Consider the following 25,888-nt stretch of genomic DNA (forward strand, 5'->3'; position numbering starts at 1 on the left):
TCTGAGGCGCGTTGGGAAAACTCTCGCGAGGGGAAACGCTGAGCCCCGCCTCGCCACGGGGAGGGCAGCCCAGAGGGACCCGGAAGCGCTAGGTCCGGCCCGGAACTAGTGCTGACTGGGTACACGTGAGCGGCGGCATGGCGGCGCACCGTTCTGGCCCGCTGAAGCAGCAGAATAAAGCTCATAAAGGCGGGCGCCATCGGGGTCGGGGATCCGCGCAGCGGGACGGCAAGGGTGAGAAGATAGGGTTGGAGGAAGAAGGGCTGTTTAGTCGATATTAACTGCTTTCCTTAGGTCCAGACTGAGCTCCTACCTCCGGCCTGGACCCCGCACAGAGGCTCTAAGGTGGGCCGAGGGGGTCCCCTTTCTTGACCCTCTGGTACCTTGCACAAGATCCCTTACTGATCTTCTCTAGGTCGTCTAGCACTGAAAATCCTAAGCAAGAAGGTGAGAAAAGAGCTCAGCAGAGTAGACCAGAGGCATCGCGCCAACCAACTCCGAAAGCAGAAGAAGGAGGCGGTGAGAGGAGCAGGGATTGGGGATTGGTGTGGCTTCACAACTGTTCTAGGTGGATAATGCCTCGAACTAAAAAACTTGACCCTGGGAAGGGGTTGGGGATGTCACACGTCAGGCGTGCAGATGTAGGCTCATGCTACGGCATTCTTTGCCTTGGTCCGAGTTCCGGCCCACTCTCCAGGCATACATGCTTCCTTTTACAAGAAAAATGCGGTGGGCTGGGAATGGGGAGTGGGGGGTGAGGAAGGGGCATCCATACTGTGGGAAAGGCAATACTGAAACGAAGTACTGAAACATCGATTCGTTCTATTAGGTTCTGGCAGAGAAGAGACAGCTGGGCAGCAAGGATGGTCCTCTTCATCAGGTACTGGTGGTGCCCCTGCATGAGAGGATTTCCCTGCCAGAGGCCTATCGGTTGCTTCAGGATAAGGACACCGGAACAGTACACGTGAACGAATGGGGAAGTACCCATAGCTTTATGCTGTTATGCCCCCGCTTGAAACATCGATGGTTTTTCACATCTGCAAGGCCAGGTTAGAGCATACAACAGTATTTTCTATTGTTATGTTTTGAGTAGTGGTGATATTCTTATACTATAATGTGCTGATGGCAAATACTGCTTCCCGCTAACTTTGTTTTGTATGTCTAGGGGATCTGCACACTGTGTTAGACATGGCCAAAGTCGCGGATACCATCATTTTCCTCCTTGACCCACTAGAAGGCTGGGACAGCACTGGGGATTACTGCCTTTCCTGCCTCTTTGCTCAGGGCCTTCCCACCTATAGTAAGTGAGTTGGGAGTATTAGAGGCAAAGGAGGGAAATGAATTAGCATTTATTATGCACCCCTAATTTGTCAGGCATTATGTCTGACATGATACAGTAATATAACAGCTGGATTGTATTTGGCTGATGGTGGGTTGTACATGAATGGCCTAAATTTGGTCCATCACTTAGCAATTATCTATCAAAGTCCCTTTTTATTTCTGGAATGCCCTTTGCCCAGAGGAAGAAGAACATGAACTTTAGTTTCACTATAAAAATTTTTAGGGTAGTTGAGTGTCGGGTTTCTTAGTGATCTCGGGACTCACAACTGAACTGTTAGCTTGTCTGTGAACTACAGGGGGAATTTACATGTAGTGAAACAACAGGTAACAAAGCCTTTTCTTTCTTGCTAACAGCACTAGCTGTCCAGGGTGTTTCTGGTCTCCCACCAAGGAAACAAATAGATGCCAGAAAGAAGCTAAGTAAAGCAGTAGAGAAGCGTTTTCCTGATGACAGACTTTTCCTGTTAGACACTCAACAGGAGGCAGAGGTGCTGCTCAGGCAGTTGGCTAACCAAAAGCAACGGCATCTTGCCTTTCGAGATCGACGGGCCTACCTGTTTGCTCATGCGGCTGACTTTGTGCCGAGTGAAGAAAATAACTTGGTGGGCACCTTGAAAATCTCAGGCTATGTTCGTGGGCAGACTCTGAATGTAAATAGCTTGCTGCATATCGTTGGACAGGGTGATTTCCAGATGGAACAGATAGATGCCCCTATGGACCCTTTCCCTTTAAATCCCAGAGTGATCAAATCCCAAAAGGACCCAGGCATGGCAATGGAGGTAAGACTGATGTTCTTAAAGATTGTGTATTTTTTTTTTTTAAGATTGTGTATTGTAGATTCATGTGTAAGCTGGTGTAGGATGTGAACTAATGTCAGAGAAGGTACTCTGAACTCCTAGACAACTATATTAGCCTCTGGAGGTGACTGCCAGTTTGAAGTAGGGTAGTTGTCAACTGTGAACATGTTGACATATTACATATTTATCCAGCACTTAAAGGTGCCTTGCACAGCAATTGGCTTTGGGTTTATAGAAGACACACAAGAGGGCGCCTGGGTGGCTCAGATGGTTAGGCGTCTGCCTTCGGCTCAGGTTGTGATCTCAGGGTCCTGGGATCGAGTCCCGCATCTGGCTCCCTGCCCAGCAGGGAGCCTGCCTCTCCCTCTGCCTCTCTCTCTCTCTCTGTGTCTCTTATGAATAAATAAATAAAATCTTAAAAAAATAAAATAAAAAGAAGACACAAGATGTGGTCTTTTTCCTTGGGCAACTTAATTAGGTCAGAAAAAATGGCAAACAACTGTGAAATAAAGATTGAAAAAGTGTGGTTAAGGTATAGACCTGCTATGGAAGTTGAGAAAGTAGACTAGGAGCTTCATAGAAATCAGACTTGAGTCAGGTGTTGAGAGGGATGAATGATTTGTGAGTTGAAGAGAGATGAAACAGTATCAAAGAAGATAGAAACAACATGAACTTAGGCACAGTGATAGATCAGAGGGTTTCTTTGAACTCTGAAGAAATCAGCTTGATGGGAGTAAGATATGTAATAAATAGATAGGAGTGAGACCAGATTATGAAAGGCCTCAAAAGCAAGCAGAGGTATAGTCTTAAAATGCTAGGAAATTGAACGTTTGAAACATTTGACAAGTTTTGGCTTTCCATTTTATTCTATTTCGTTTACTTGAGAACTATGTTATTTTTGGATCTCTCTGGTTACTGTGTTAGATTTGGTAGATTTTTGGGTAACGTTTGACTGCTGTCAACTATTTTGGTTTTCAGATTTGTGCTCCAGATGCTGTAGCTGATATGGAGGAAGACCTTAAGGTCCTAATGAAGGCAGACCCTGATAAACAAGAATCTTTGCAAACAGAGGTTATCCCAGATCCAATGGAAGGGGAACAAACCTGGCCCACAGAGGAGGAGCTGAGTGAGGCTAATGGTTGGTATTGGCAAACTTGTTTGTAATTCGTCTGGCCTGGAATTGTGGATTTTCTCTAGCGCTCACAGTTAGGATAGAGTGGGATGAGGATGTTATTTGGAGGTCAGTTTTTCTCTTCTTAGCTCTAAAGGCTGTATGTTTGTGTCAGGCAAACACTGGACACAGCGTTGCTCCATTTTTCAAAATTGTGTTATTGTTTCCTAGCAAACAGATAAACAGCTTTGATTTCTTGCTATTTATCTATGTATTATTGCTAGTTCTTTCTCTCTCTTTTTTTTTCTAAGGCAGCTGAATTAAATTTGGAAGTAGTCCCTTCTACTCATAGTGTCTGTTAGAACTTCTGGTGTTGGTAGCAATATCTAGTATCTTGCCTAGGTGAGAATACCCAGAGTAGTAGCGGAAAGGAGGTGTATAATTTAGCTTAACTCGTTTGGGCTTTTACAGACTTCTTGAAGAAAAGTTCCAAGGTGGTAAAGAAGGTTCCCAAAGGGACATCCAATTACCAAGCTGAATGGATTTTGGATGAGGATGGTGAAAGTGGTGGGGAAGATGAATATGATGATATAGAACATGGGGATTTTATTGAAGAGGAATCTCAGGTAAAGAAATGGACCCTTGGGCCACTTCTGTGTACAGCCCCATATACAAGGCAAAGTGTAATCCTGGAGGTGTGTGTGTGTGACCAGTTTCCTAGGAATGACTTGTAGCTGCCAGAAATGAGACTTTGTCTCAGTCTGTATTAGAATTGATGTTGGTTTGGACTGGGTGTCTAGTAAAATTATTTTATTTCTTTTTTTTTTAAGATTTTATTTACTTATTAGAGCACGAGTGGGGTAAGGGGAAGAGGGAGAAGCAGACTCCCTGCTAAGCAGGGAGCCCAACACGGGGCTTGATCTGGGGACTCCAGGATTATGGCCTGAGCCGAAGGCAGATGCTTAACTGACTGAGCCACCCAGGCGCCCCCAAATTATTTTATTTCTAGTTCAGTGGCCTGTAAGGTAGAGACAGGTGTGAAACTATAATCTTTATTCTATAGGATGAGGGCAGTGAAAAGGAAGAGGAGGAGGAATATGAAACTATGACTATGGGAGAGTCTGTGCATGATGATCTGGATGATGAGAATGTGGATGATGAGGCTGAGGAAAAAATGTTGGAGAAATATAAACAAGAAAGACTGCAAGAGATGTTTCCAGATGAAGTAGATACCCCCCGTGATGTGGCTGCAAGAATTCGGTTAGTCAGCAAGTCTAAAATCAGTATGTTTTTATTTCAAATTTATGTGGCTCAGAACTATGTCAGTGTGATGCAAAAGAAAAAAACACATTGTCCTTGCTCCTGAAGGGCTAACATTTTATATGGGAAAGTAAGACGCACATACAGGAAACAGTAATATATAATCAAGTTCTAGACTGTGTGGTACAGACTAACAATGTTACCGTACTTTAATGAAAGAGAAATACTAAGATGAATGCTTCCTATAGGAGCTAATACTAAAAGTATAAAACATTTGTAGATTCGGGGGAGTTTGGGCAAGAATAAATGCATGAAGAGTAGATGATCATTGTCTGTTCTGGAGGTGAGTGACTAAAGCCAGCGAGTTTATGGTGGATATTAGGGAGGTAAGACTTTTATCAAGGACCTTGTTTGCCAGATTAAAGAGCTGCTCCCTGAAGGAGCCACTGTAAGGACTTTGTCAGTGAGGGACTGGGGCTTGGTTCTGAAAATATTCGTTAGAAGCTGGGGTTTTTTTGTTTTTGTTTTGTTTAAAGATTTTATTTATTTTAGAGAGAGAGGGACAGTATGAGCAGGAGGGGCAGAGGGAGAGAGAATCCCAAGCAGACTCCATGCTGAATGCACAGCCTGATGCGGGGCTCGATGCCAGGATCCTGTGATTCTGACCCAGAGTCAAAACCAAGAGTCAGACGCTTAACTGTGCCACCCACGCACCCCTGTTAAGAAGCTGTTTTGAAATGTGGTTTTAGGCTCTTAGGTTATCTTGAGAGATAGTGTAAAGGTTTTTTAAAATTTTCTCTATCTAGGGCTCCTGGGTGGCTCAGTTGGTTAAGCGACTGCCTTCAGCTCAGGTCATGATCCTGGAGTCCCTGGATAGAGTCCCGCATCAGGCTCTCTGCTCAGCAGGGAGTCTGCTTCTCCCTCTGACCCTTCCCCCTCTCGTGTGCTCTCTCTCATTCTCTCTCTCTCAAATAAATAAATAAAATCTTTAAAAAAAAAAAAATTTTCTCTATCTAGATTTCAGAAATACAGAGGCCTCAAGAGCTTCCGGACATCTCCATGGGATCCTAAGGAAAACCTTCCTCAAGATTATGCTCGGATCTTTCAGTTTCAGAACTTTACTAATACTAGGAAACGCATTTTTAAAGAAATTGAGGAAAAAGATGTTGAAGGAGCTGAGGTATCTGCCTGCCTTTGTCCAGCCTTATAATGTGCTTCTGTTTGCCAAGGTGCCCTGTCCTTTACTCCTTCTCTTAGCATGAGTACCTTAGGTTTGTGCTGCCCATAGCTAAATTAAAGGAGTCAGTGAGTCACTGGTAAGAGTGATATTGAGAACAAAGAGATTTGAGGTGGTAACTGAAAAAGTTTAATCTATGTATTGAGGCATCTGTGAAAGGCAGTTTTGAAGGATGAGGGTAGGCTTTAGAGTAGTCTAAATAACTTTTAACATATTTGGAGAAATGCTTCATCATTATTGAGACCTCAAGGGTAACTGCATGATTATTTTCTGTTTTCTTCTGGCAGGTTGGCTGGTATGTCACACTTCATGTCTCTAAAGTCCCTGTCTCAGTGTATGAGTACTTTAAGCGAGGAGCACCCTTGATTGCATTTTCTTTACTACCTCATGAACAGAAGGTGAGTTAGTGTCTTGTGGGAAGTGGAGAGTTATGAAACTTTCAGTTTTGTATTGTATGACAGTCTAAAATTTTATGTGGCTGACATTTTCCTCATTGGGATCTGAAAAATCTGCTTTAGGATTAGGAATCAAAAGAATATGATAGAGAAGTCAATGATGGTGTTACCCAACATGTCTGAACCTGTCTGAAGCATCTCAGTGATGCAATCTCTGTGTTCTGAGACTTCTCTAAGTATGTTCATCAGATAAGATTTTTAACCAAGGGTTGGCAGCCTTAAAGGGGGTGGGGGTTATGCCACGACGTAGATCTCTTTTTTTTATCTTGGTGGCCAGCAGTCATGTGTGTGGGCGTGGATGTGAGTGCTCTGGCCTTCGGTCAGTTTGCAAGTCGAGGAGGGAAGGGTCTTGAATGAGTGTGGTTTTGAGGCATGTGCTGAGTGAGTGACTTGAAGGCACTGATTTTGTGGCAGATGTTGAGCTTTTCCAATGTTAGACACCGGAAGGTTAGCTTATATAGAAGGATACGTGAAAGGCTCTGAAAACCAGCCTATGTTTGACTTGAGTTTGTTGTTGGGAAATATAAAAGGTGAATCTCGTTTTGTCAGCTATACTTCTCCATAAGTAAGTATTAAAGGGAATCTGAACCTGCTAGTTTGGTTCACCTTCTTTCAATTAAGGCTGCTCTATTTTAGATATGAAGGTCTTTTTTTCTTATGTGGTCCCCAGATGTCAGTACTGAATATGGTGGTGAGCCGGCACTCTGGCAACACTGAACCTGTGAAAGCCAAAGAGGAGCTGATCTTCCACTGTGGGTTCAGGCGCTTCCGAGCCTCACCTTTATTCTCTCAGCACACTGCAGGTAAAGCAGTGGGGAAGGTTCTGGGTTCTTGTCCATCTAATGTCTTCTGGGGGACTATGATTTGTAGTGGCGATTTGCGGAATACACAATTTCAAACTCTAGGTTTCTGGGTTAGGGATATTTTCAGTACTCTGGTCTAGGAGCCAATGATGCTTTTATTCACAATGTCTGAACCTGTCTGAAGCATCCCAGTGATGCAACCTCTGTGTGGTGCTGAGGCTTTTCTGCCATGAGTATTTGTTGCACAGTGGTTTTGAATGGGAGTCAGGGGCTCTATAAAATGGTGTGTCAAAGTGTAGAACCCTTGGCGGATGATCATTGGCAGTGTGGGTGAAGGCTAAGCGTGGCCCACAGTTGGGTAAGAGAGGTATGTGGCTGGCGTCTGAGATGTTGAGACTAGATGTTGGAGAGTGGTGACCAGGGACACTTTTATGGTAAAATGATTATACTCCTACACATTAGGAGTGGGAATATACTTTTCACTAATTTGGAGGCTTCTGAACATCACCTGCACACATTCAGCTCTCAGCAATGGCTGGAGGAAGATGATGAAGGCAGTATTAATGGATGCTTTGGATAATTTTTGTTCTTACTAGCCATGCTATCTAAATGAGCGATAAACCTCTCTTTCCTTTAAAATGTTTTATTTCTCTATATCTTCAGTAATAAGAAGGGGGGAGGGTTTCATTGAAGATTAAAGCAGAAGCTTAGGTAGGCCTCAGGATCAGAGATCAGCAAAGTATGGCCCTTAGGCCAAATCTGCCCCACCTCTTGGTTGTGTTAAATAAAATTTTGTTGGAACACAGTTGTGGGGTTTTTTTCTTACGTATTGTCTGCGGCTATTTTTCTGCTCTAGTGGCACAGTTGAGTAGTAGTTGGAAGAGAGACTATATGGCCACAGGCCTGAAATATTTACTATCTGGCCCTTTATAGAAAATGTCTGCCAATCCTTGCCCAAAACTAAGAGCTGTTGATTTAGTGGAGATATTCTCTGTAAAGCATTGTTTCTCAAATGAGGTGTAGGGGTGATAAGTATCAATCATCTGGAGAATTTTTTCAAACCCTAAATATAGTCCAAGCTCCAAGATTCTGCCTCCAGTTAAGAACTGAGTTGTATCTTTCAGTTGTATTGAGGTAGGAAAATACTTTGAGAACTAGCCTGGTAAAGAAACATAAGTTGCCTTCGGTTTAAGAGTTACAGTGATACAGCTTTTCACAGGTTTCTGGATTACCTATGGTTTCTCAAAAACGTTTTCGTTTTTCTTTTTTAACCCCTATTATGGTAGCGGATAAACATAAGTTTCAGAGATTCCTGACTGCTGATGTGGCCCTGGTGGTGACAGTATATGGCCCAATCACGTTTCCGCCTGCATCTGTGCTGCTTTTCAAACAGAATAGCAATGGTAAGTTCACTGAGGTGAACAGGCCTGCAGGTCCTTTATAAGTTTAAAACTATATTCTGGGTTTAGATATAAGAGCCATTTGGTATGAAGAAGGTAATGATAGTTTTTGAAACATCCCAGTCTCAGCCTCATGATGGTCTGAGGCAAGGATGACAAACGGGGTTTTATCTTGCTTGCAAAGCATAGCTAATTGGTAGATGCTGCTTAGACTGTTATATTTAGGATAGGTTCTGGGGCCAGGCTTAGTGGGAATTTCCTTTAATGATCTTTGCCATTGATCCAGGAGGGCAGCATAACATATCCCTACTTTAAGGTTTCTCTAAGAGTTTGTTTAGGTCTTTAAATGGACTGGAGCAACAAATGAAGGCCTTGGCTTACACGCCTGCTACTCTGCTTTTGCTCCTTAGGAATGCACAGCCTCATTGCCACAGGCTCTCTCCTGTCAGTGGATCCGGACAGAATGGTCATCAAAAGAGCTGTTTTGAGTGGTCATCCTTTCAAAATTTTTACTAAGATGGCAGTAGTGCGTTACATGTTCTTCAGCAGAGGTAGGTGTGAAGGATGGGATCAGATTGCCTTTGTGGGGTGAGGGTTGGGTTTACGTTTTGTGGGTGTATGTTTCATCTTGGTCTTCTATGTGTTTCATTCTAAGAGGATGTGTTGTGGTTTAAACCAGTGGAACTGAGAACAAAGTGGGGCCGCAGGGGACACATCAAGGAGCCTTTGGGTAAGAAAACATGGGATTTGGTGCCTTGCCCAGGTTTTCCCAGTGCTACTAAATGACTCTTGGGTTAGAAGACTACTGCTTTAAAATTTTCTATTTTAATTTGACCAACTTGCTGTTTTCTTTGTAGGTACTCATGGCCACATGAAGTGCAGTTTTGATGGGAAGCTAAAATCTCAGGACACAGTACTGATGAACCTCTATAAACGAGTTTTCCCCAAATGGAGTTATGATCCATGTGTACCAGAACCAGTACCATGGATGAAAAGTGAGATTTCTTTAGCAGTGCCTGAAGTGGACATGGAGTAATGGATTCATTGGGATTCTGTCTCATTGTTACTAGGAAACACTCTAGGGATGGGAGCCTACAGGTTGTAATTAGGCAAAGTTTGTGTTTTCTACTTTAGCCTAGAGGTCCACTGCCTTTTTGCAAAGGCTTTTCTTGGCCTTGACAAGGTGTCTCAGTAAACTATGGATGTTTTTCTCTTGCTACTTAGTTAAAAAAAAAAAGAGTATTACTGAAACGTCCACTCTCCATTAGGAATTTGAAAGCTGTTTAAGAGAGGAATATAGGAAGTTAAAGTAACCAGGAAACAAAATTTCCAAGTGTTTAGAGATACTGAATGCCATCTCTTTTGCATAAACTAAACAGAAACAGATTGATAAGGAGCTGGCCTTTCAGCCTGCTTCACCCAAGTTAGAGAGGTTAGGTCTACATTTCCACCACTGAGCACAATACAAATGTTCTTTACTTCTGGGGAAACTGTTTGAAAATGCTGAGACAGCACAGCAGCGACTCCAACACCAGCTGTAGGTTCAATAAGCAGTTTCATCCTCTCCCACACCAGCTGGGTTGCATACTGTTGGTACGGAAGGGAGTAAGAATTAGTGAAATCGGAAAAGGAAAGAGCCTATTTACAATTAAAGGCCAGATGGGGTTATATACCCAGTCTGACCTTTTCTTCTTGGCCATATGTATATGCTCGCCAATGAAAGGCAGGGCTTTTTTCCCATCCTAACTCTGCTTCTACTGTTGAGAGGGTTGTCTTAATACATCTGGGGCACCATCCCACGTCATGAAGTCACGTAGCCAAGTCCCCAGGGAGTAAGTTGCTACTCAACAGAAGACTCTTGCCTAAGAAGTTGCTCCATTCTTTCGTATTTTCCTTTCCTATCAGAGCCTCACCTTAATTTCATCCTCTGTGACTGTGAAGACATCATCAACAAGGTCCCTTATAATAGGCCAGGTGTTTAAGCCAATGCTGGATTTGACACCATCTGCTATGGTTTCTGGAGGACAGGGATTAGGAGTCAGTTCCCCTTTCAGCTTAGACTGGTAGCAGTCATCTGCATTCAGGGGTTCAGCAGCATATACCTTCACAGTAGGTCTCAGAGCCTGAGAAGAGGAATATTAGACATTTTAAAACCAGCCACAGCATTTTGCCTGCATACCTGTAGTAAAATAGGCAATATAGGTAACTCATTTTCTGTTCAAGAGCCTTTCCCTTGATGTAATAAAAATAGACCTTCAAGCATTTTAAAGTATATGCCTAATACTAGCCTTTAGTTGCTTAGATCACATCTGGTTCTACTGGTAACTAGGGAAAAGAGTAGCCCCTGACTTGGATAGTGGGTTGTTGAGGTGGAATTCAGAGAAAGGACTCTGAGATGCCACTCATTGTAACTGCTTTTGCCCTGTAAAGTTGTTACAGATTAAGAACAGGGTAGTGAAGCAGAGAAGAGCCTTCCATTTCAAGTGCCAAGGGTTGATGGGAAGGAACAGCAATTGGGAATGTTGAGCCAAGTATCCGCAATGTACTATGATATAAAATAAAATTCTCTATGTCTGAACTGGGGAGTTCTCCAGAAGCTATTTTTTTTTTACCTTAACTGTAATTGCTATTCCAGCAACCATTCCTCCTCCTCCTACAGGTACCACCAGCGCATCTACCAAGGGTACCTTTAGTGAAAACAATATAAAGTATAAATAGGTCTATTAATAACCAGTTTTATATGTACATAAAATAATTGTACAGCTAAACAGCAGCTTTACTGGTGGCTAAACAAGAATTAACAGTTCTTACCTGGTTTAGTACTTCCATGGCAATTGTCCCTTGCCCAGCTATCACTGCAGGCTCCTGGTTGGGATGTACCATGATGCCTTCTGTTTCTTCCATAATTCTTCTTGTAACATTTTCTCTGGACTAAAAGAGTACATTAAACTAACATGTTCGTTTTGTATTTAAGAGTTCCCAACAAGTTAGATTTAGTCATTTAACACTATTAGCCATCTTTCTTTTTTCAGACTTTTTTTGGGTACTGGGGATGTAACAGTGAACAAACTAGTCCCTGTACTCAGTGGAGTTATGTTCTAATACGATGGGGAGGGGTGGCATATAAGTGAATATATGGCATGTCTAAATGCTATGGAGAATAAGTCATTTATTTATTTATTTATTTATTTATTTATTTATTTATTTATTTATTTATATTTTTTAAAGATTTTATTTATTTATTTGAGAGAGAGAGAATGAGAGAGAACACATGAGAGGGGATAGGGTCAGAGGGCAAAGCAGACTCCCTGCCGAGCAGGGAGCCCGATGCGGGACTCGATCCAGAGACTCCAGGATCATGACCTGAGCCAAAGGCAGTCGCTTAACCAACTGAGCCACCCAGGCACCCGAGAGTAAGTCTTTTATTTTTTTTTTTTAAAGATTCTATTTATTTATTTGAGAGAGAGAATGAGAGACAGAGAGCATGAGAGGGAGGAGGGTCAGAGGAAGAAGCAGACTCCCTGCCGAGCAGGGAGCCCGATGCGGGACTCGATCCCGGGACTCCAGGATCATGACCTGAGCTGAAGGCAGTCGCTTAACCAACTGAGCCACCCAGGCGCCCGAGAGTAAGTCTTTTATAGAGGGTGTTCAGGAAGGGCCTCTGGTAATGTGACATTTTAATAGGTTGGAACAAGTGCTGTGGATCTCCAGAATATTCCAGGGGGAGAATAATAGCAAGTGCAAAGACCACAGAGTAGGAGTGCCTGGCTCTTCTGAGAAAAGGCTAAGTTAGTGTGGTTGGTGTGGAATGTTTGGTGGGACAGTAATAATGGGAGATGATGTCAGAAAGATTGAAATGGGCCAATGCATCCAGGCCTTAAATGATTGCAAGAATTTTGGTTACCACTGTGTGTAAGATGGGAAACCATTAGAGGATTTTCTTTTCTTTTTTTTTTTTTTTTAGATTTTATTTATTTATTTGAGAGAGAGAGAAACAGCATGAGAGGGGAGAGGGTCAGAGGGAGAAGCAGACTCCCTGCTGAGCAGGGAGCCCGATGCGGGACTCGATCCCGGGACTCCAGGACCATGACCCAAGCCGAAGGCAGTCGCTTAACATTAGAGGATTTTCAACTGATGAGACAAGTTTTAACTTATTAAATGGATAGTTGTGGTTGTTTTTTAGAAAACACTAGTTGGGCAAGGGTGGAAGAAGAGAGACCACTTAGGCTACTGTATCTAGGTGAAAACTGATGTTCATTTGAATTAGGGCATTGATGATAAAGGCTGTTAGAAGTAGTTGGATAATAGAAACGATATTTTAAGTTTATTTATTTATTTTTAAGTTACCTACATCCAACATGGGGCTTGAACTCACGACCCTGAGATCGAGAGTCGCATACTCTTCCAACTGAGCCAGCCACGTGCCCTGGATAATGGAAATGATTTGAAAGTAGGACTAAGATTTGGATGCAGGATGTGGGAGAATTCTCAAAGGTGACTTCATTTATTTTGAGCAACTAGAAGGATAAAAGTTGCCATTTACTGAGATGCGGAAGACTGGAAGAGGAGCAGCACTGGGTAGCACTGGGGAGGAAGATCAGGAGTTTGGTTTTAGACATGGTAAGTTTGAGAAGCCTATTAAGACAGTCCAAGAGGGAATATCAGGTAATCATTGGACAATATAAGTCTGGGTTAAGGGCAAAGGTCAGGACTGGAGTTAAGAGTACAGGTGATAGGGGCACCTGGGTGGCTCAGTCGTTAAGTGTCTGGCTTTGGCTCAGGTCATGATCCCAGGGTCCTGGGATCGAGCCCCACATCGGGCTCTCTGCTCCGCAGGAAGCCTGCTTCTCTCTCTCCCACTCCCCCTGCTTGTGTTCCTTCTCTCGCTGTGTCTCTGTCAAATAAATAAATAAAATCTTTAAAAAAAGAAAAAGTACAGGTGATATTTTTTTCATATATTTTTTAAAGATTTTATTTATTTGAGAGAGAGAGCAGGGGGAGGGGCAGAGGGAGAGAGAGGAGACTCCCTGCCAAGTGTGGGGCCCCACACGGCTCAATCCCACCACACTGAGACCATGACCTGAGCCGAAACCAAGAGTTGGTAACCCAACTGACTGAGCCACCCAGGCACCCCAGAGTATAGGTGATATTTTAAACTGAGATTAATGATCTCATCTGAGTGAGTATAGGTAGACAAAAGGTTGGGTATTCTAACATTGAAAGGTGAAGAGGAAACATAGGAGGATAGAAGAAACAGCCGGTAGGCTAGGAAGAGAAGTTTCATTTGATGGTGAAAATGTTAAGGTGATGCTGAACACTGCTCTCTTCCTTACCTCATCACTCTGTTCACTGTACACTATGGAGGCTCCATAGGCTTGTATTGCCAATTTTTTACAATTGGGAGCTGTTTGGGGCACCACAATATAAGCAGGAATCCCTAGAGGGGAGGAACACGTTTAGTTAGTACAAATCAGGAGAATTTAGGATAGAAACTTCTGTTCAATTTGCTTATAATGAGATAAGAACCTGGAAATAACTTTCTCACAGTAATCACCAATCTCACTGAGTAAGAATACTTTTCCACTCTTCTCTGATGATCCTACCCAGTACCCTGAGAAGTTAGTCAAGTACCTTCCAATTTGGCAGCATAAGCGAGAGCCTGGCCATGGTTTCCACTGCTGTGAGTAACCACAGCTTTGGGCTTCTCTTCTGAGGTGGCAGGAGTCAAGCCTTTGATTGCATTAAGGGCACCACGAATCTGGAAAAGGGATGGTGAAACCAAAAGTTTCTTTTAAAAACACCAAGGAGCTTTCCTAGATTTTCTCTTCCTAACACCGCACATCCATTCTATCATGACATCTTATTGATTGTACCTCTGAAATATCTCGTGTCTTTGCCACTACCTTGGTGAAGCCTCATTTCTCAACTTGCATGTTACCAAACCTCAACTGATCTTGCCCCAAGGATCATTCTCTAATATTTCCACTAGAATTTGAAAGTGACCTTTTAAAAATGTTCTTTTTATTGACTGCCTATTTTGTAAGTACAAATTGCTTACAAGTTGCAGTCTTTTAAAACATATTTACTGCTTCTGTCACTGTTGTAGCCATCCTAAATTGCTTAGTTCCCCTCCTACAGGTTAGCTCACACCCCTGTAACCTACATATAGTTCTTTTCCTTCACCCTGATCTGGCTAAAAGTACTCAACCTATAAAATTTGGATCAAACATCACTGGGTTCAACTTCCTTCATCTCCCATGCAAAATTAGGCATTTCATTCTATGGTATTTTATCTTTCAAGTTACTTGTCATTAACCTGGTTGTTGACTAGCTTGTCTTACCCCGTAAGTGTGAATAATAGTACAAGACCTACTGTGTATGTATATACATGTGTGTATGCCTAGTATAGTTAATAAGTATTTGATGTGTGATGAATGAAAAATAAACCATGGCAGAAACAAAGGGCAAACGAGAATATAGTGTTTAACATAAACACTCATAAAGTGCTCATTAATGGGTGGGGAAACGCAGTCCTAAAACTACGACTTAACAGGTACTAATACCTATCAGGCATAGTACTAAATTCAACTTTCAGATTTTTACCTGAAAGGATCCTAAAACTCAACTAACAGAAATTACTGCAGTGAATCAATACAGAAGTCTTTTATCTTTTTAAGTTTTTAAAATTTTATGTAGAATCTCTATACCCAATGTGGGGCTTGAACTCACAACCCCAAAATCAAGAGTTGCATGCTTTTCTGACATATTTCATAGAAAAAGATCTTATTGTATGAGGGCTTAGCTAGATTTAGGTCTTTTATATTCATAATAAGGTATCAATGAAAAGCAAGTTGACACAAAGTGAATGCCTAAACTTGGTTGTATACAGGGTGATCACACTTGCCCATGTTGCCTTGCAATAAGAGGCTAATGTCTGTTGCCTGGGTTTAACCACAAGTTGCCCCTTTCATTCTCAAATATGTTCTAGTTTGGAGAGTAAATTATATCATCACTCCAATTATAAGAAATTTTGAAATTATAAGTGGCTTATCAACATCGTAATGTTAAGTAACCAGCACTTGACCAAAGGAAAATTTCTACAACCCTTTCTTCAGCTATAAAAATAGTTCTACCTACCTCACTGGGTGGTCAGGAAGATCAAATAAATGTGTATGGGAAAGAGGTTTGAAAAGATACATGATACATTATCAAAAGGCATTATTACCTTAAAAGATCCAGTTTTTTGGAAGAGTTCACATTTGAAGAAAAGATTACGCCCTGTTACTTGATTCAAAATGAAACTTGTTAGCACTGGTGTGAGGTGAATAAAATCTTGAATGTTGACATGAGCTTTTTCAACATCAGCAAAGGAGATGCAGTACTGAGCACACATGGTTCTGAAACCCAGGAATAAAAAAGGGGTCAGAGCAAAGCCTGAGACAATATGTTTAATGAAAAGATTTTGAAAATGGCTAACAGACCCATAGAATGTCAAAAGTGAACAATAATGTAAACCATGGACTTTGGTAATGATGCATAATGCGGGTTCAATTGTAACAATCCCATTCTCGTGGGGATGTTGATAATGGGGGAGGCTCTGCTTTTGTGGGGGTATGGGATATATGGGAAGTCTCTCAACTACCCATCAATCTTGCTGTGAAACTTAAATTGCTCTTAAAAAATTTCCAAAAAAGGGGCGCCTGGGTGGCTCAGTCGTTAAGCGTCTGCCTTCGGCTCAGGTCATGATCCCAGGGTCCTGGGATCAAGCCCCACATCGGGCTCCCTGCTCCGCGGGAAGCCTGCTTCTCCCTCTCCCACTCCCCCTGCTTGTGTTCCCTCTCTTGCTGTGTCTCTCTCTCTCAAATAAATAAATAAAATCTTAAAAAAATTTTTTTTTTCCAAAAAAAAAAAAAAGGGTGGGGGAAGAAAATGTACAACACAGGAAAATACACCTGGGGTCTGTGGTGTTAATGGAATGGTCTCTAGTACTGGGGGGCTCCAGAATCTCTGTATAGAAAGGAACTTGTCTTGAAGCTGTGTTTCTTAGTAAATATAAGGTTGTTTTTTTTTCTGGTTAAGCTTTATAGGAAATAATTGGTGATTATGGAAGGCTTAAAGCTTACCCCTCACCCATACCATCCATCTCTTGGCACTGTCACTGGTCTCTAATTTTTCATCATTGTTGTGAAGCTTGAATGAACTGGGTTCAAAATCTGTTCTAAATTTTTATTTAAAAAAATTATTTAACAAGGGGAAAAATTGCTTACAATCCTATCATCCTAATTATGTTCATTTTCTGTCTCCTGTTTCTTCAATATACATACATTATATGACAGTTAAAATCATAGATAACATTTTGTTTATTCCTATTCCAATTGGCTCAATTTCTTTGAAGTTTCTATAATTATTAATTTTCAGTAACTTATGCTTCTGTTTTTCACTATTTTTAATGTAGCATTTAAACATGAAGTTTCCCTTTATTCGTCCTTATGAACAAACAAAAGCAGTGCGTGTTCAATTAAAAAAACAATTTGATCTGTTTCCTCCCCCAAAACAATTGCTAAGTTCTAGGACTTATCTTTCCAGGCCCCCATACATCTACAGACAAAACTTTTTTGACACATTTGGTAACTTGCTTTTTCTCAGACAATATTATGAATATGAATCTTTGCTTATCAATAGATACACAACATTTTAAATGGCTACTTCTTTTAACAAAAATACCATAGTTTTAAAAAATTTTTTACATAACTTGTTGAACATTTAGATTCTTTTTTTCTACAATTTTTTGTCTATAATAATGTAATGAACAGATATGTTGCAAGATCTTTGTGGGTAGCTTCTGCCAAAGGGCATTTTGCATCAAAAAGTATGCACACTTCTAAGATATTTGATACCCACTGCCAAACTGACTTCCAGAAGAGTTGTAGATTTTATCAGTTTACACTCCCAACAGCAGTTTCTAAGGAATGCCCTTTTTCCCTTCACCCTGCTGTATCATTTCTGATCTGTCAATTTAATGAAATGTCTAGTAGTTTGAATATATATTTCTTTACTAGTGATTAAACATTTTTTTCCTGTATATTGGCCACATTCTTTTGTGAATCTTTAACATACCACTTCCGACCAAATCATCTATTTTTTCCTGAAGTGCTGTTTATCAAAAACTAAATTTCCACTCCCCCTGCTTGTGTTCCCTCTCTGGCTGTCTCTGTCAAATAAATAAAATCTTTAAAAAACACAACAACACTGAGCTGATTTAAAAAAACAATTAAATTTCTATTAACACTTGGGACCTTTCTGGACTTTGTATTTTGTTCCACTAATCAGACTGCCAATTCCTTCTCCATCTGTTCACTGTATTAATACATTCTGTCACGAATACCCTAAAATGTATTGGCTTTTCTCATACATCAATCCTTTCAAATGAACTTTCAGAATCCTTTAACAAGGTTGCCAGTTTAGGATATACAAATGAACTGGCAGCATAATTGACATTTAAAAATACTGAGCCTTCCCATCCATGAACATGGGTGTCTTTCCATGGGTGTCTTTCAATTTAGTAAAGTCTTTTTGTTTTAGGTTTCTCAATAAGGTTTTCATTATGTAAGTCCTGTGTAGATCTGATTACATTTATGCCTAAGTACAAAATATTTTTGTTGCTTTTTTAAAGATTTTGTCAGAGAGAGAGAAAGAATGCACAAGCAGGGGGAGGGGCAGAGGAAGAAGCAGGCTCCCCACTGAGCAAGGAGCCCAATGCAGGACTCGATCCCGGGACACTGGGATCAGGACCTGAGCCAAAGGCAGCCGTTCAACTGACTGAGCCACTCAGGTGTCCTGAGATAAGGTATTTTTAATTAGGTATTTAAATTGCTTACTGATGATATATATGAAAATTAATAATTTTTGTATATTTAGCATGTAATAGGATATTTAAGTAGATTACTTTGTTAGATCTAATAGTTTCATAGTTCACTCTCCAAACAATCACACTATCTGCAAATAAAGATTTGTCTTTACCTTGTAATTTTACCTCTGATAACTTTTTCAGTGACTTCACAGCTAATTGGTTTATCTAGATTTGCCACTTCCGCCTGAATTAATTTTGGTAATTTGTATTTAACTTTTTGGGGAAATCATCTAATTTAAAATTTCAAATGTATTGGTATAAAGTTGAACACATTAATATTTCTAAGCATTCTTCCTATCGTTGGTATTCATTGGTATTCATAAAGAGCACCTCTGACATAAAGAGTACCTCTTTATGTCAGATATTATTTGATCCTGGGATATAGTGTTAGAAAAATACACTTGTCTCTGCTCTTAAAGCTTATAATCTAGTGGAGAGATGTGTAATAAATAATCCAAAAATAAATACATATTTACAAATATTGATAGGTGATATCAGGGAAGTGTGTCAAGATACTATAATGGGAGGATATTTAGATCAAGGAAGGAGGTTAAGGAAGGTCCTCTATGGAGAAGTGAAATTTAAGTTATGACCCATAAGGTGAATGGGGAGAGTAGATGGAAAAGTGTTTCAGGTGGAGGGAGTATGTGTGAAGGCTTTACGGAGGAAAGGAACATGGCATATTCCAGAAACTAAAAGAAGGACAATGTATCTGAAAATAGTGATCAAAGGGGAGTATGATAAGAGAGAAGGAGAGTGAAATTGGCAGGGTCTACATCATAAGGGACCAGGACTCATGGATTTTTTTTTTTTTTTTTTTTCTGAAGAGCAATGGAATGCCATTGGACAATTTTGAGCAGGTTAAGTGACATGTTAGAATTTGTATTTTCAGAAAATCACTCTGGCTACATTATGCTGAATGAAAAGGAAAGAAATAACATTGGAATCAGGGAGTCCATTTAAGAAGTATTGTCTACATGAAAATCCACAGGTGCTTGGATGGTGAAAGTGAGGGTAGAAAAAATAATCAAGATACATTTTGGAAAAACAAATCTGACTTAAAAATGGGCAAAGGACTTGAATGGACATTTCTCTAAAGAAGATATACAAATGGACACAAGCACATGAAAAGATGCTCAACATCACTAATCATTAGGGAAATTCAAATGAAAACTACAGTGAGATACCACCTTACACCTACTAGGATGACTACTATTAAGCAAACAAGTGTTGGCAAGGATGTGGAGACATTGGACTTTTTGTGTACTCTTGGTGGAAATACAAAATGGTGCAGCTGCTGTGAACAGTATGGTAGTTCCTCAAAGAATTAAACATAGAATTACCATATGATCCAGCAATTCCACTTCTGGGTATATACCCAAAAGAATTCAAAAAGTGTTTCAAAGATATATTTGTACACCTATGTTAATAGCAGCATTATTCATAATAGCCAAAAGGTGGGAGCAACCCAATGAGTAAACAAAATGTGGTATGTTACATACAATGGAGTATCATTCAGCCTTAAAAAGGAAGGAAATTCTGATAGGCTACATGGATGAATGAATCTTGGGGATATTATGCTAAGTGAAGTAAGCTAGTCACAAAAAAATAAATACTGTAATGATTACACTTATGTGAGGTACCTAGAGTAGTCAGATTCATAAACAGAAACTAAAATGGTGGTTGCCAGAAGCTGGGGGTGGGGGGGTGGGTAGTTGTATAGTTTCAGTTTTCCAAGATAAAAAGAGTTCTGGAGATTGGTTGTACAAGAATGTCAATGCACTTAACACTACTGAACTGTACACTTAAAAATGGTTACAATGGTATATTTCATGTTATGTGGACTTTACCACAATTAAGAAAAAAAACCACACACACACACACACACGAGAGACATTTTGGAGATTATAATTAGGCCTCTTGGTTGCAAGTCATAGAATCCCAATATGAACTGGCTTAGGCACAAGATGGAGGTAATAGGATTTACTGGTTCATGGAATCCAGGAAGAGTTGAACCATGGGAAGGGCAGGAATATGAAACTTCAGGAAAAACTGGAACCAGAGACTTGAGATTTTTCCAGGACTTTCTCATTGTTTCTCACCTCTGCTGTTTTCTGCATGTTGGCTTCATTCTTTTTCATTGCAGACCAGCTGGTTCCACATGGCAGGACATTTGGCTGCTGACAGCTCCTGTTTTACGTTTTATGGCTTCCACACTGGAAAGGGATTTTTTTCTTAGTTTCAGTTCAAAAATTCTGGATAAGGATTCTGATTGGCGCATCTTGGCTTAGGACCAGTGGCCAACGGTGTGAGGTCATTTGACAATACTATGCAACAGTCAGAAGTATTTACAGAAACGTGAAAAGGAAACAATGATTTCTATAACGCAGTATCAATTATGTACATTTAAAACACATACATAAAATGATATATTATTCAAAGATACATGTATAACCAAAGACATATATTAAACACAATTAGAGTGGCTACCTAAGAAGGGAGGGATGGAACATGAATAACTTGAATGAAGGAAAAAAAGATAAAATGAGAAAGGACTTGTTGATGAAAGGGTGAACCAAATCGTATGATTGCCTCAAATCTCTGTACCTGAGGGAAAAATAGCAAACCAAAGTGAGAAGAAAAAAAGGAAAGAAAAAGAAAAGGTACTTCTGAGTGAGAATGGGGGGGCAGTTTTCAAGAGAAAAGATGAGAATGTTGAGGTAATGAATACCATAGTTGTCCACTACAGAGATAGAAGGCATATATTCTGATATTGGATTAAATGTGGGGAGTGAGGGAGGTGGGTTTTGACTTAGATGATGGCATAATTCATTGAGATATGGCTGGTGAACAAACAAGTATTTTAAGGGAAAATCACAGATTTCATAAGTTTGAATCACTTATCAGACATCTAAGAGGATGTCCTTTTTTTCTTTGCCAGAAATGTGTCTATTTTTAATGTCTATTTCTGAAAAATGAGCCCTTCAATTGATCAAGTGCTATTCTTTTTCTTTTATTAATTTGATTTTATCTTTATTTCTTGTTTTCTCTCGTTTAATAATTATTAATTTTCATTTTTTAAAAAGATTCTATTTATTCATTTTATTTATTTATTTTAAAAAATTTTATTTATTTATTTGACAGAGAGAGACACAGCGAGAGAGGGAATACAAGCAGTGAGAGTGGGAGAGGGAGAAGCAGGCTTCCTGCATAGCAGGGAGCCCAATGCGGGGCTCGATCCCAGGACCTGGAATCATGACCTGAGCCGAAGGCAGCCGCTTAACGACTGAGCCACCCAGGCGCCCCTTATTTATTCATTTTAAATCTTTTTTTTAATTTTTAAAATTTATTTATTCATGAGAGACAGAGAGAGAGAAGCAGGCTCCCAAGGAGCAGGGAGCCCGATGCGGGACTCGATCCCAGGACCCTGGGATCATGACCTGAGCCGAAGGCAGACGCTTAACCATCTGAGCCACCCAGGTGCCCCCTTATTTATTCATTTTAGAGAGAGCATGTGCAATCGGGGAAGGGGCAGAGGGAGAGGCAGAAAGAATCTTAAGCAGACTCCGCACTGATCACGGAGCCTGATGCAGGGCTCAATCCCACCACTGTGAGATCATGACCCTAGCTGAAACCAAGAGCTGGATGTTTAACCAACTGAGCCACCCAAGTGTCCCATTATTAATTTTCATTCTTTAAAAACTTTTTTTTTTAATTTTAAATTTTATTTATTTTTTTAATTAAGTTTTTAATTTTAATTCCAGTATAGTTTACATACAGTGTTATATTAGTTTCGGGTATACAATATAGTGATTCAACAATTCTTTTTTTTTTTTTTTTTAATATTTTATTTATTTATTTGACAGAGACAGAGACAGCGAGAGCAGGAACACAAGCAGGGGGAGTGGGAAAGGGAGAAGCAGGCTTCCTGCTGAGCCGGGAGCCCGATGTGGGACTCGATCCCAGGACCCTGGGATCATGACCTGAGCCGAAGGCAGTCGCTTAACCAACTGAGCCACCCAGGCGCCCTGATTCAACAATTCTATACATTACTCAGTGCTCATCAGGATAAGTGTACTCTTTAATCCCCTTCACCTATTTCACCCATCCCCCCACCAACTTCCCCTCTGGTAACCATCAGTTCTCTATAGTTAGGAGTCTTTTTCTTGGTTTGTCTTTTTCGTTTCTTAAATTCCACATGAGTGGGGGCACCTGGGTGGCTCAGTTGGTTAAGCGACTGCCTTCGGCTCAGGTCATGATCCTGGAGTCCCGGGATCGAGTCCCGCATCGGGCTCCCTGCTCAGCGGGGTGTCTGCTTCTCCCTCTGACCCTCCCCTTCTCCAGCTCGCTCTCTCTCTCATTCTCTTTCTCAAATAAATAAAATCTTAAAAAAAAAAAAAATTCCACGAGTGAAATCATGTTACTTGTCTTCTCAAACAGACTTATTTCATTTAGCCTTATACTCTTTAGCTCTATTCCTGTCATTGCAAATGGCAAAATTTCATTCTTTTTTATGGCTGAATAATATTCTATTGTATATCTATCCCACATCTTCTGTATCCATTCATTTGTTGATGGACACTTGGGCTGCTTCAATAATTTGGCTATTGTAAATACTGCTGCAATAAACACAGAGGTGCAAGTATCCCCTTTGAATCAGTGTTTTTGTATTTTGGGGGTAAATACCCAGAAGTGCTATTACTGGATCACTTTCTTTTTTTTTTTTTTAATTTTCCCTCTGACCCTCCTCCCTCTCATGCTCTCTGTCTCTCATTCTCTCTCTCTCAAATAAATAAATAAAATCTTAAAAAAAAAATAAATTTGAGGGCTAAACTTAAGTCTTAAATTTAAATTTTCCCATCAACTTAGTAAATTTTCTTTTATTATTTCTTTGATTCCTGCTTCTCCTCAGTCAGTGCTGTTATCACCTTCTGGAACTTGTATTTTATTATTAGTTTTCTGGATCCATTCTCCATGTCTTCTATTCTTGTCTCTCTAGTTTTATATTATATTTTCCCCTCTGAGTTCTGGTAAATTCTCTTGAGCTGGGTTAACTTTTGACATATCTCATCTGCAGTACAGAGACTGTTGCATTAATTTGGCAATCATGTTTTTCCTAAGAATTTTGTTCAGATTATTTTTCCATCTTTTGAAAAAAAAATTGATGTAATGTCCTAACTTCAAAGTTAAAACGTATTAGTTTTGGGGTGCCTGGGTGGCTCAGTCAGGTGAGCATCTGCCTTTGGCTCAGATCATGATCCCAAGGTCCTGGCACCCAGCCCTTCATCCAGCTCCCTGGTCAGCTGGGAGTCCGCTTCTCCCACTGCCCCTCCCCCCACTCCTGCTCTCTCTCAAATAAATTTAAAAAAGAATTATAGTTTTTAATATTTCTTCCTATTTCATTCGTATGTTTTAAAGATTGCCATTTGCTCTGACCACTCAAATTAATCTTCTTTTGAAACACTGAATCTTTTCACATATCTATTGACTTTATCCATCTGCTTAGCCTTTGGTGGCAAAATGTGTATCACATAATAGGGACTGAACGAGTTCTGTCAGAGATTGTTCCCATCTTTCAGACCCAGTCTAAGGAAAATTATTGGTAACTGTTCTTTGATGGTGTAGAGGTCCAATAGACTGTATGGGATTGGTAAGGAGCAACAGGTGGAGGGAAGCAGCCTTGGGAGAGGGAGTTTCACACAGTTCTGAACAGGGGCTCAGGAACAAGAAGTTAAAGTACCAGTCTTCTGATCCAGTTACATTTTAAAGATGTAAAAAACAAAACCACCACCACAGATCCAGGGAAGTCAAGTAATTTTTCCAAGAATCCACAACGATACAGAACTTCCCAAGTCGACTTACAATACCTCTTGATTTACTTCCACACAACCTTCCCTCAGCAAGAGCCAACTTTATCTTTTTACAAAAAGAAAAGTCGGGGGGTGGGGAAAGTCAGGGGTCTTGGGGATGTAGTCCGCCATAAAGGAAAAGACTGATACTCTGATACTTATCCACTGTGTCACCTTGGGCAATTTGCTACGCTTCTCTAGGATTCAGTTTCCTCATCTAAAAAACAGATGGGGAAGACGGATAATAACTGCTCTTACAAGACCTTTAAGATCCTCAAGTAAAAGCCTGGGGCGCTAGTCCGGGCCTGTGGCGGGAGACCCTGGCCTAAGATGACTGGAGGCGGCCGGGTTGTGGGGTGTCTCCGTCAGCCCGAACCCCAGACCAGCACGAGTGTCCTCGATGGCCACCACTGCAGCAACAGCAGCCACCGCCGCGAACGCCCGCGTCGCCTGGCCTGTCTCGGCCGGGCCTCTCCTCACCTCACAGGCGCCGCGTTCCCAACTCCAGCCTCAGCTCACCTTCCCGACCACACCTCTGCGCACGCGCAGCGCCCGCCTCCCCCGCTCTCTGGAGCCGCGGAACTTGCGTTCAGAGATTTTCCTCCCAGTGCGGCCACCGTCGTTAGGGGAGGAAGGCGGGAGGGGGCGGGGACACGGGTGGGAGGTGGGTAAGCGCGCGCACCGCCCGTCCGTCGTGGTTTCCTGGCTGCGCGCGGCGGTGGCGGAGTGGCTGCAGCTGTAGCAGCAGCCGCGAAGATGGCGGAGGGGTTGGAGCGTGTCCGGATCTCCGCGTCGGAGCTGCGAGGGATTCTGGCTGCTCTGGCTCCGCAGGCCGGGAGCAGAGGTGGGTCGCGCCGCCCAGCTCCTGGGCCGGGCCTGCCCGCCCCGCCTCCCTCTCCTCCTCTGCCTCCTCCCTGCTCAGTCCGCGGCGCTCCTGAGCCCCCGCCCCTTCCCCATCAGTGGGTGCGGGGGCCGAGGGCCGTCCCTTGGCCGCCCCACCAGCCCGAGGGCCAGTGTGGAATCGGGCTCGGCCAGCCCCGGCCCCCTCCGGGAGAGCCCGACCCGAGTTCCTGCCTCCGCCCCCTTTCTCACAGCGAAGGTGACTGCTCCCCATTGCCCCAGCCTTCTCAGAGCAGTTTGTGATTCCCAGTCGTCAGGAGACGCGGCGAGAAGCGGGTGCTGGGGTCTGGGGGAGGCCCCGGGATGTATCGTTCCCAGAGGAATCATCCGCATGCCTTCCCTGTCATCTCTTTAGAGTTGGAGAGAAGGAGCTGGGGAAATCGAGGAGAAAGATTGAACAGCTTGGGACTTCCTTGCTGAACTTTTTCCCCCAAGGCAGGGTTCTGAAGTTTGCGCCACCGGAGAGATCCAGGACCTCCGGTAGAGAGCTGACTCTATTCTGGTTTGCCTTTGGCATATGTGGGAGCAGTTTTTATCAGAGAGAATGCTCATCTTGCAAATTAAAGTCTCCATCCACACCAGGAAAGCTCCAAGGAAGATTCTAGTATCTCATCTCTCCTTTGTTAGGTGGTGGAGTTGTGTAGAATGGTAGTTGTGCTTCTGCAGGCTTGTGGCCAAAGTCTGTGAAATTGGTTTTCGTTGGTCAGTTGAATGGGATTATTCAGGGTGTTTTCTCCCTCTGCTCTGAGTAGTAGTAGCTTTTCTCATTCCTCCTCCCCACCTCTAACTTAAGTTACAAAGGCTCCTGAGGGTGAGTTATTCTGG

General features: G+C 41.8%; 3 protein-coding genes and 2 non-coding genes across 17 annotated transcripts in view; 4 read left to right on the forward strand and 1 right to left on the reverse strand.

The window, feature by feature from the left end:
• Nucleotides 1-80: 80 nt before the first annotated feature.
• On the forward strand, nt 81-10,026 carry TSR1 (TSR1 ribosome maturation factor). 2 transcript variants are annotated; one of them, XM_045889631.3, is made up of 15 exons: nt 81-234; nt 416-519; nt 830-1,049; nt 1,166-1,300; nt 1,696-2,120; nt 3,117-3,276; nt 3,721-3,875; nt 4,313-4,509; nt 5,527-5,689; nt 6,034-6,144; nt 6,872-7,004; nt 8,291-8,407; nt 8,815-8,955; nt 9,060-9,134; nt 9,262-10,026. In XM_045889631.3, exons 1-15 carry the CDS (start codon nt 138-140, stop codon nt 9,438-9,440), a joined length of 2,412 nt encoding a protein of 803 aa, XP_045745587.1. In that variant the 5' UTR covers nt 81-137; the 3' UTR covers nt 9,441-10,026. The 2 variants fall into 2 exon arrangements, with proteins under 2 accessions (XP_045745587.1, XP_064439046.1); XM_064582976.1 differs by having other exon boundaries at nt 1,810-2,120.
• Nucleotides 6,288-6,379, forward strand: LOC123854828 (small nucleolar RNA SNORD91 family). Its single transcript, XR_006793385.1, has one exon. It is a non-coding gene; the product is annotated as a small nucleolar RNA SNORD91 family (small nucleolar RNA).
• On the forward strand, nt 7,140-7,234 carry LOC123854827 (small nucleolar RNA SNORD91 family). The gene has a single exon (XR_006793384.1). It is a non-coding gene; the product is annotated as a small nucleolar RNA SNORD91 family (small nucleolar RNA).
• SRR (serine racemase) lies at nt 9,776-24,816 on the reverse strand. 5 transcript variants are annotated; one of them, XM_064582979.1, is made up of 9 exons: nt 24,683-24,816; nt 20,417-20,530; nt 15,630-15,801; nt 14,036-14,162; nt 13,738-13,841; nt 11,216-11,335; nt 11,017-11,091; nt 10,318-10,527; nt 9,776-9,991 (listed from the first exon to the last, which is right to left on the reverse strand). In XM_064582979.1, exons 2-9 carry the CDS (start codon nt 20,443-20,445, stop codon nt 9,776-9,778), a joined length of 1,053 nt encoding a protein of 350 aa, XP_064439049.1. In that variant the 5' UTR covers nt 20,446-20,530; nt 24,683-24,816. The 5 variants fall into 5 exon arrangements, with proteins under 5 accessions (XP_064439049.1, XP_045745591.1, XP_045745592.1 ...); XM_045889635.3 differs by having other exon boundaries at nt 24,644-24,816; XM_045889636.3 differs by lacking the exon at nt 20,417-20,530 and having other exon boundaries at nt 24,644-24,816.
• Nucleotides 24,817-24,824: 8 nt separating this feature from the next.
• SMG6 (SMG6 nonsense mediated mRNA decay factor) overlaps nt 24,825-25,888 on the forward strand; it is a 232,660-nt gene continuing 231,596 nt past the window's right edge. For 3 of the 8 annotated variants that reach the window (XM_064582970.1, XM_064582968.1, XM_045889627.2), the window contains exon 1: nt 24,828-25,007. In XM_064582970.1, coding sequence (XP_064439040.1) covers nt 24,920-25,007 — 88 coding nt within the window. In that variant the 5' untranslated portion in view covers nt 24,828-24,919. Of the gene's footprint in view, nt 25,008-25,105; nt 25,263-25,888 lie in introns of those variants that run through there. The other 5 variants (XM_064582967.1, XM_064582971.1, XM_064582972.1 and 2 more) reach the window with 4 other exon arrangements.

The sequence above is a fragment of the Mirounga angustirostris genome, unplaced genomic scaffold, assembly GCF_029215605.1.
Source record: "Mirounga angustirostris isolate CCGP_5_RB_7025 unplaced genomic scaffold, mMirAng1.0.hap1 SCAF_17, whole genome shotgun sequence".
NCBI lineage: Eukaryota > Metazoa > Chordata > Mammalia > Carnivora > Phocidae > Mirounga > Mirounga angustirostris.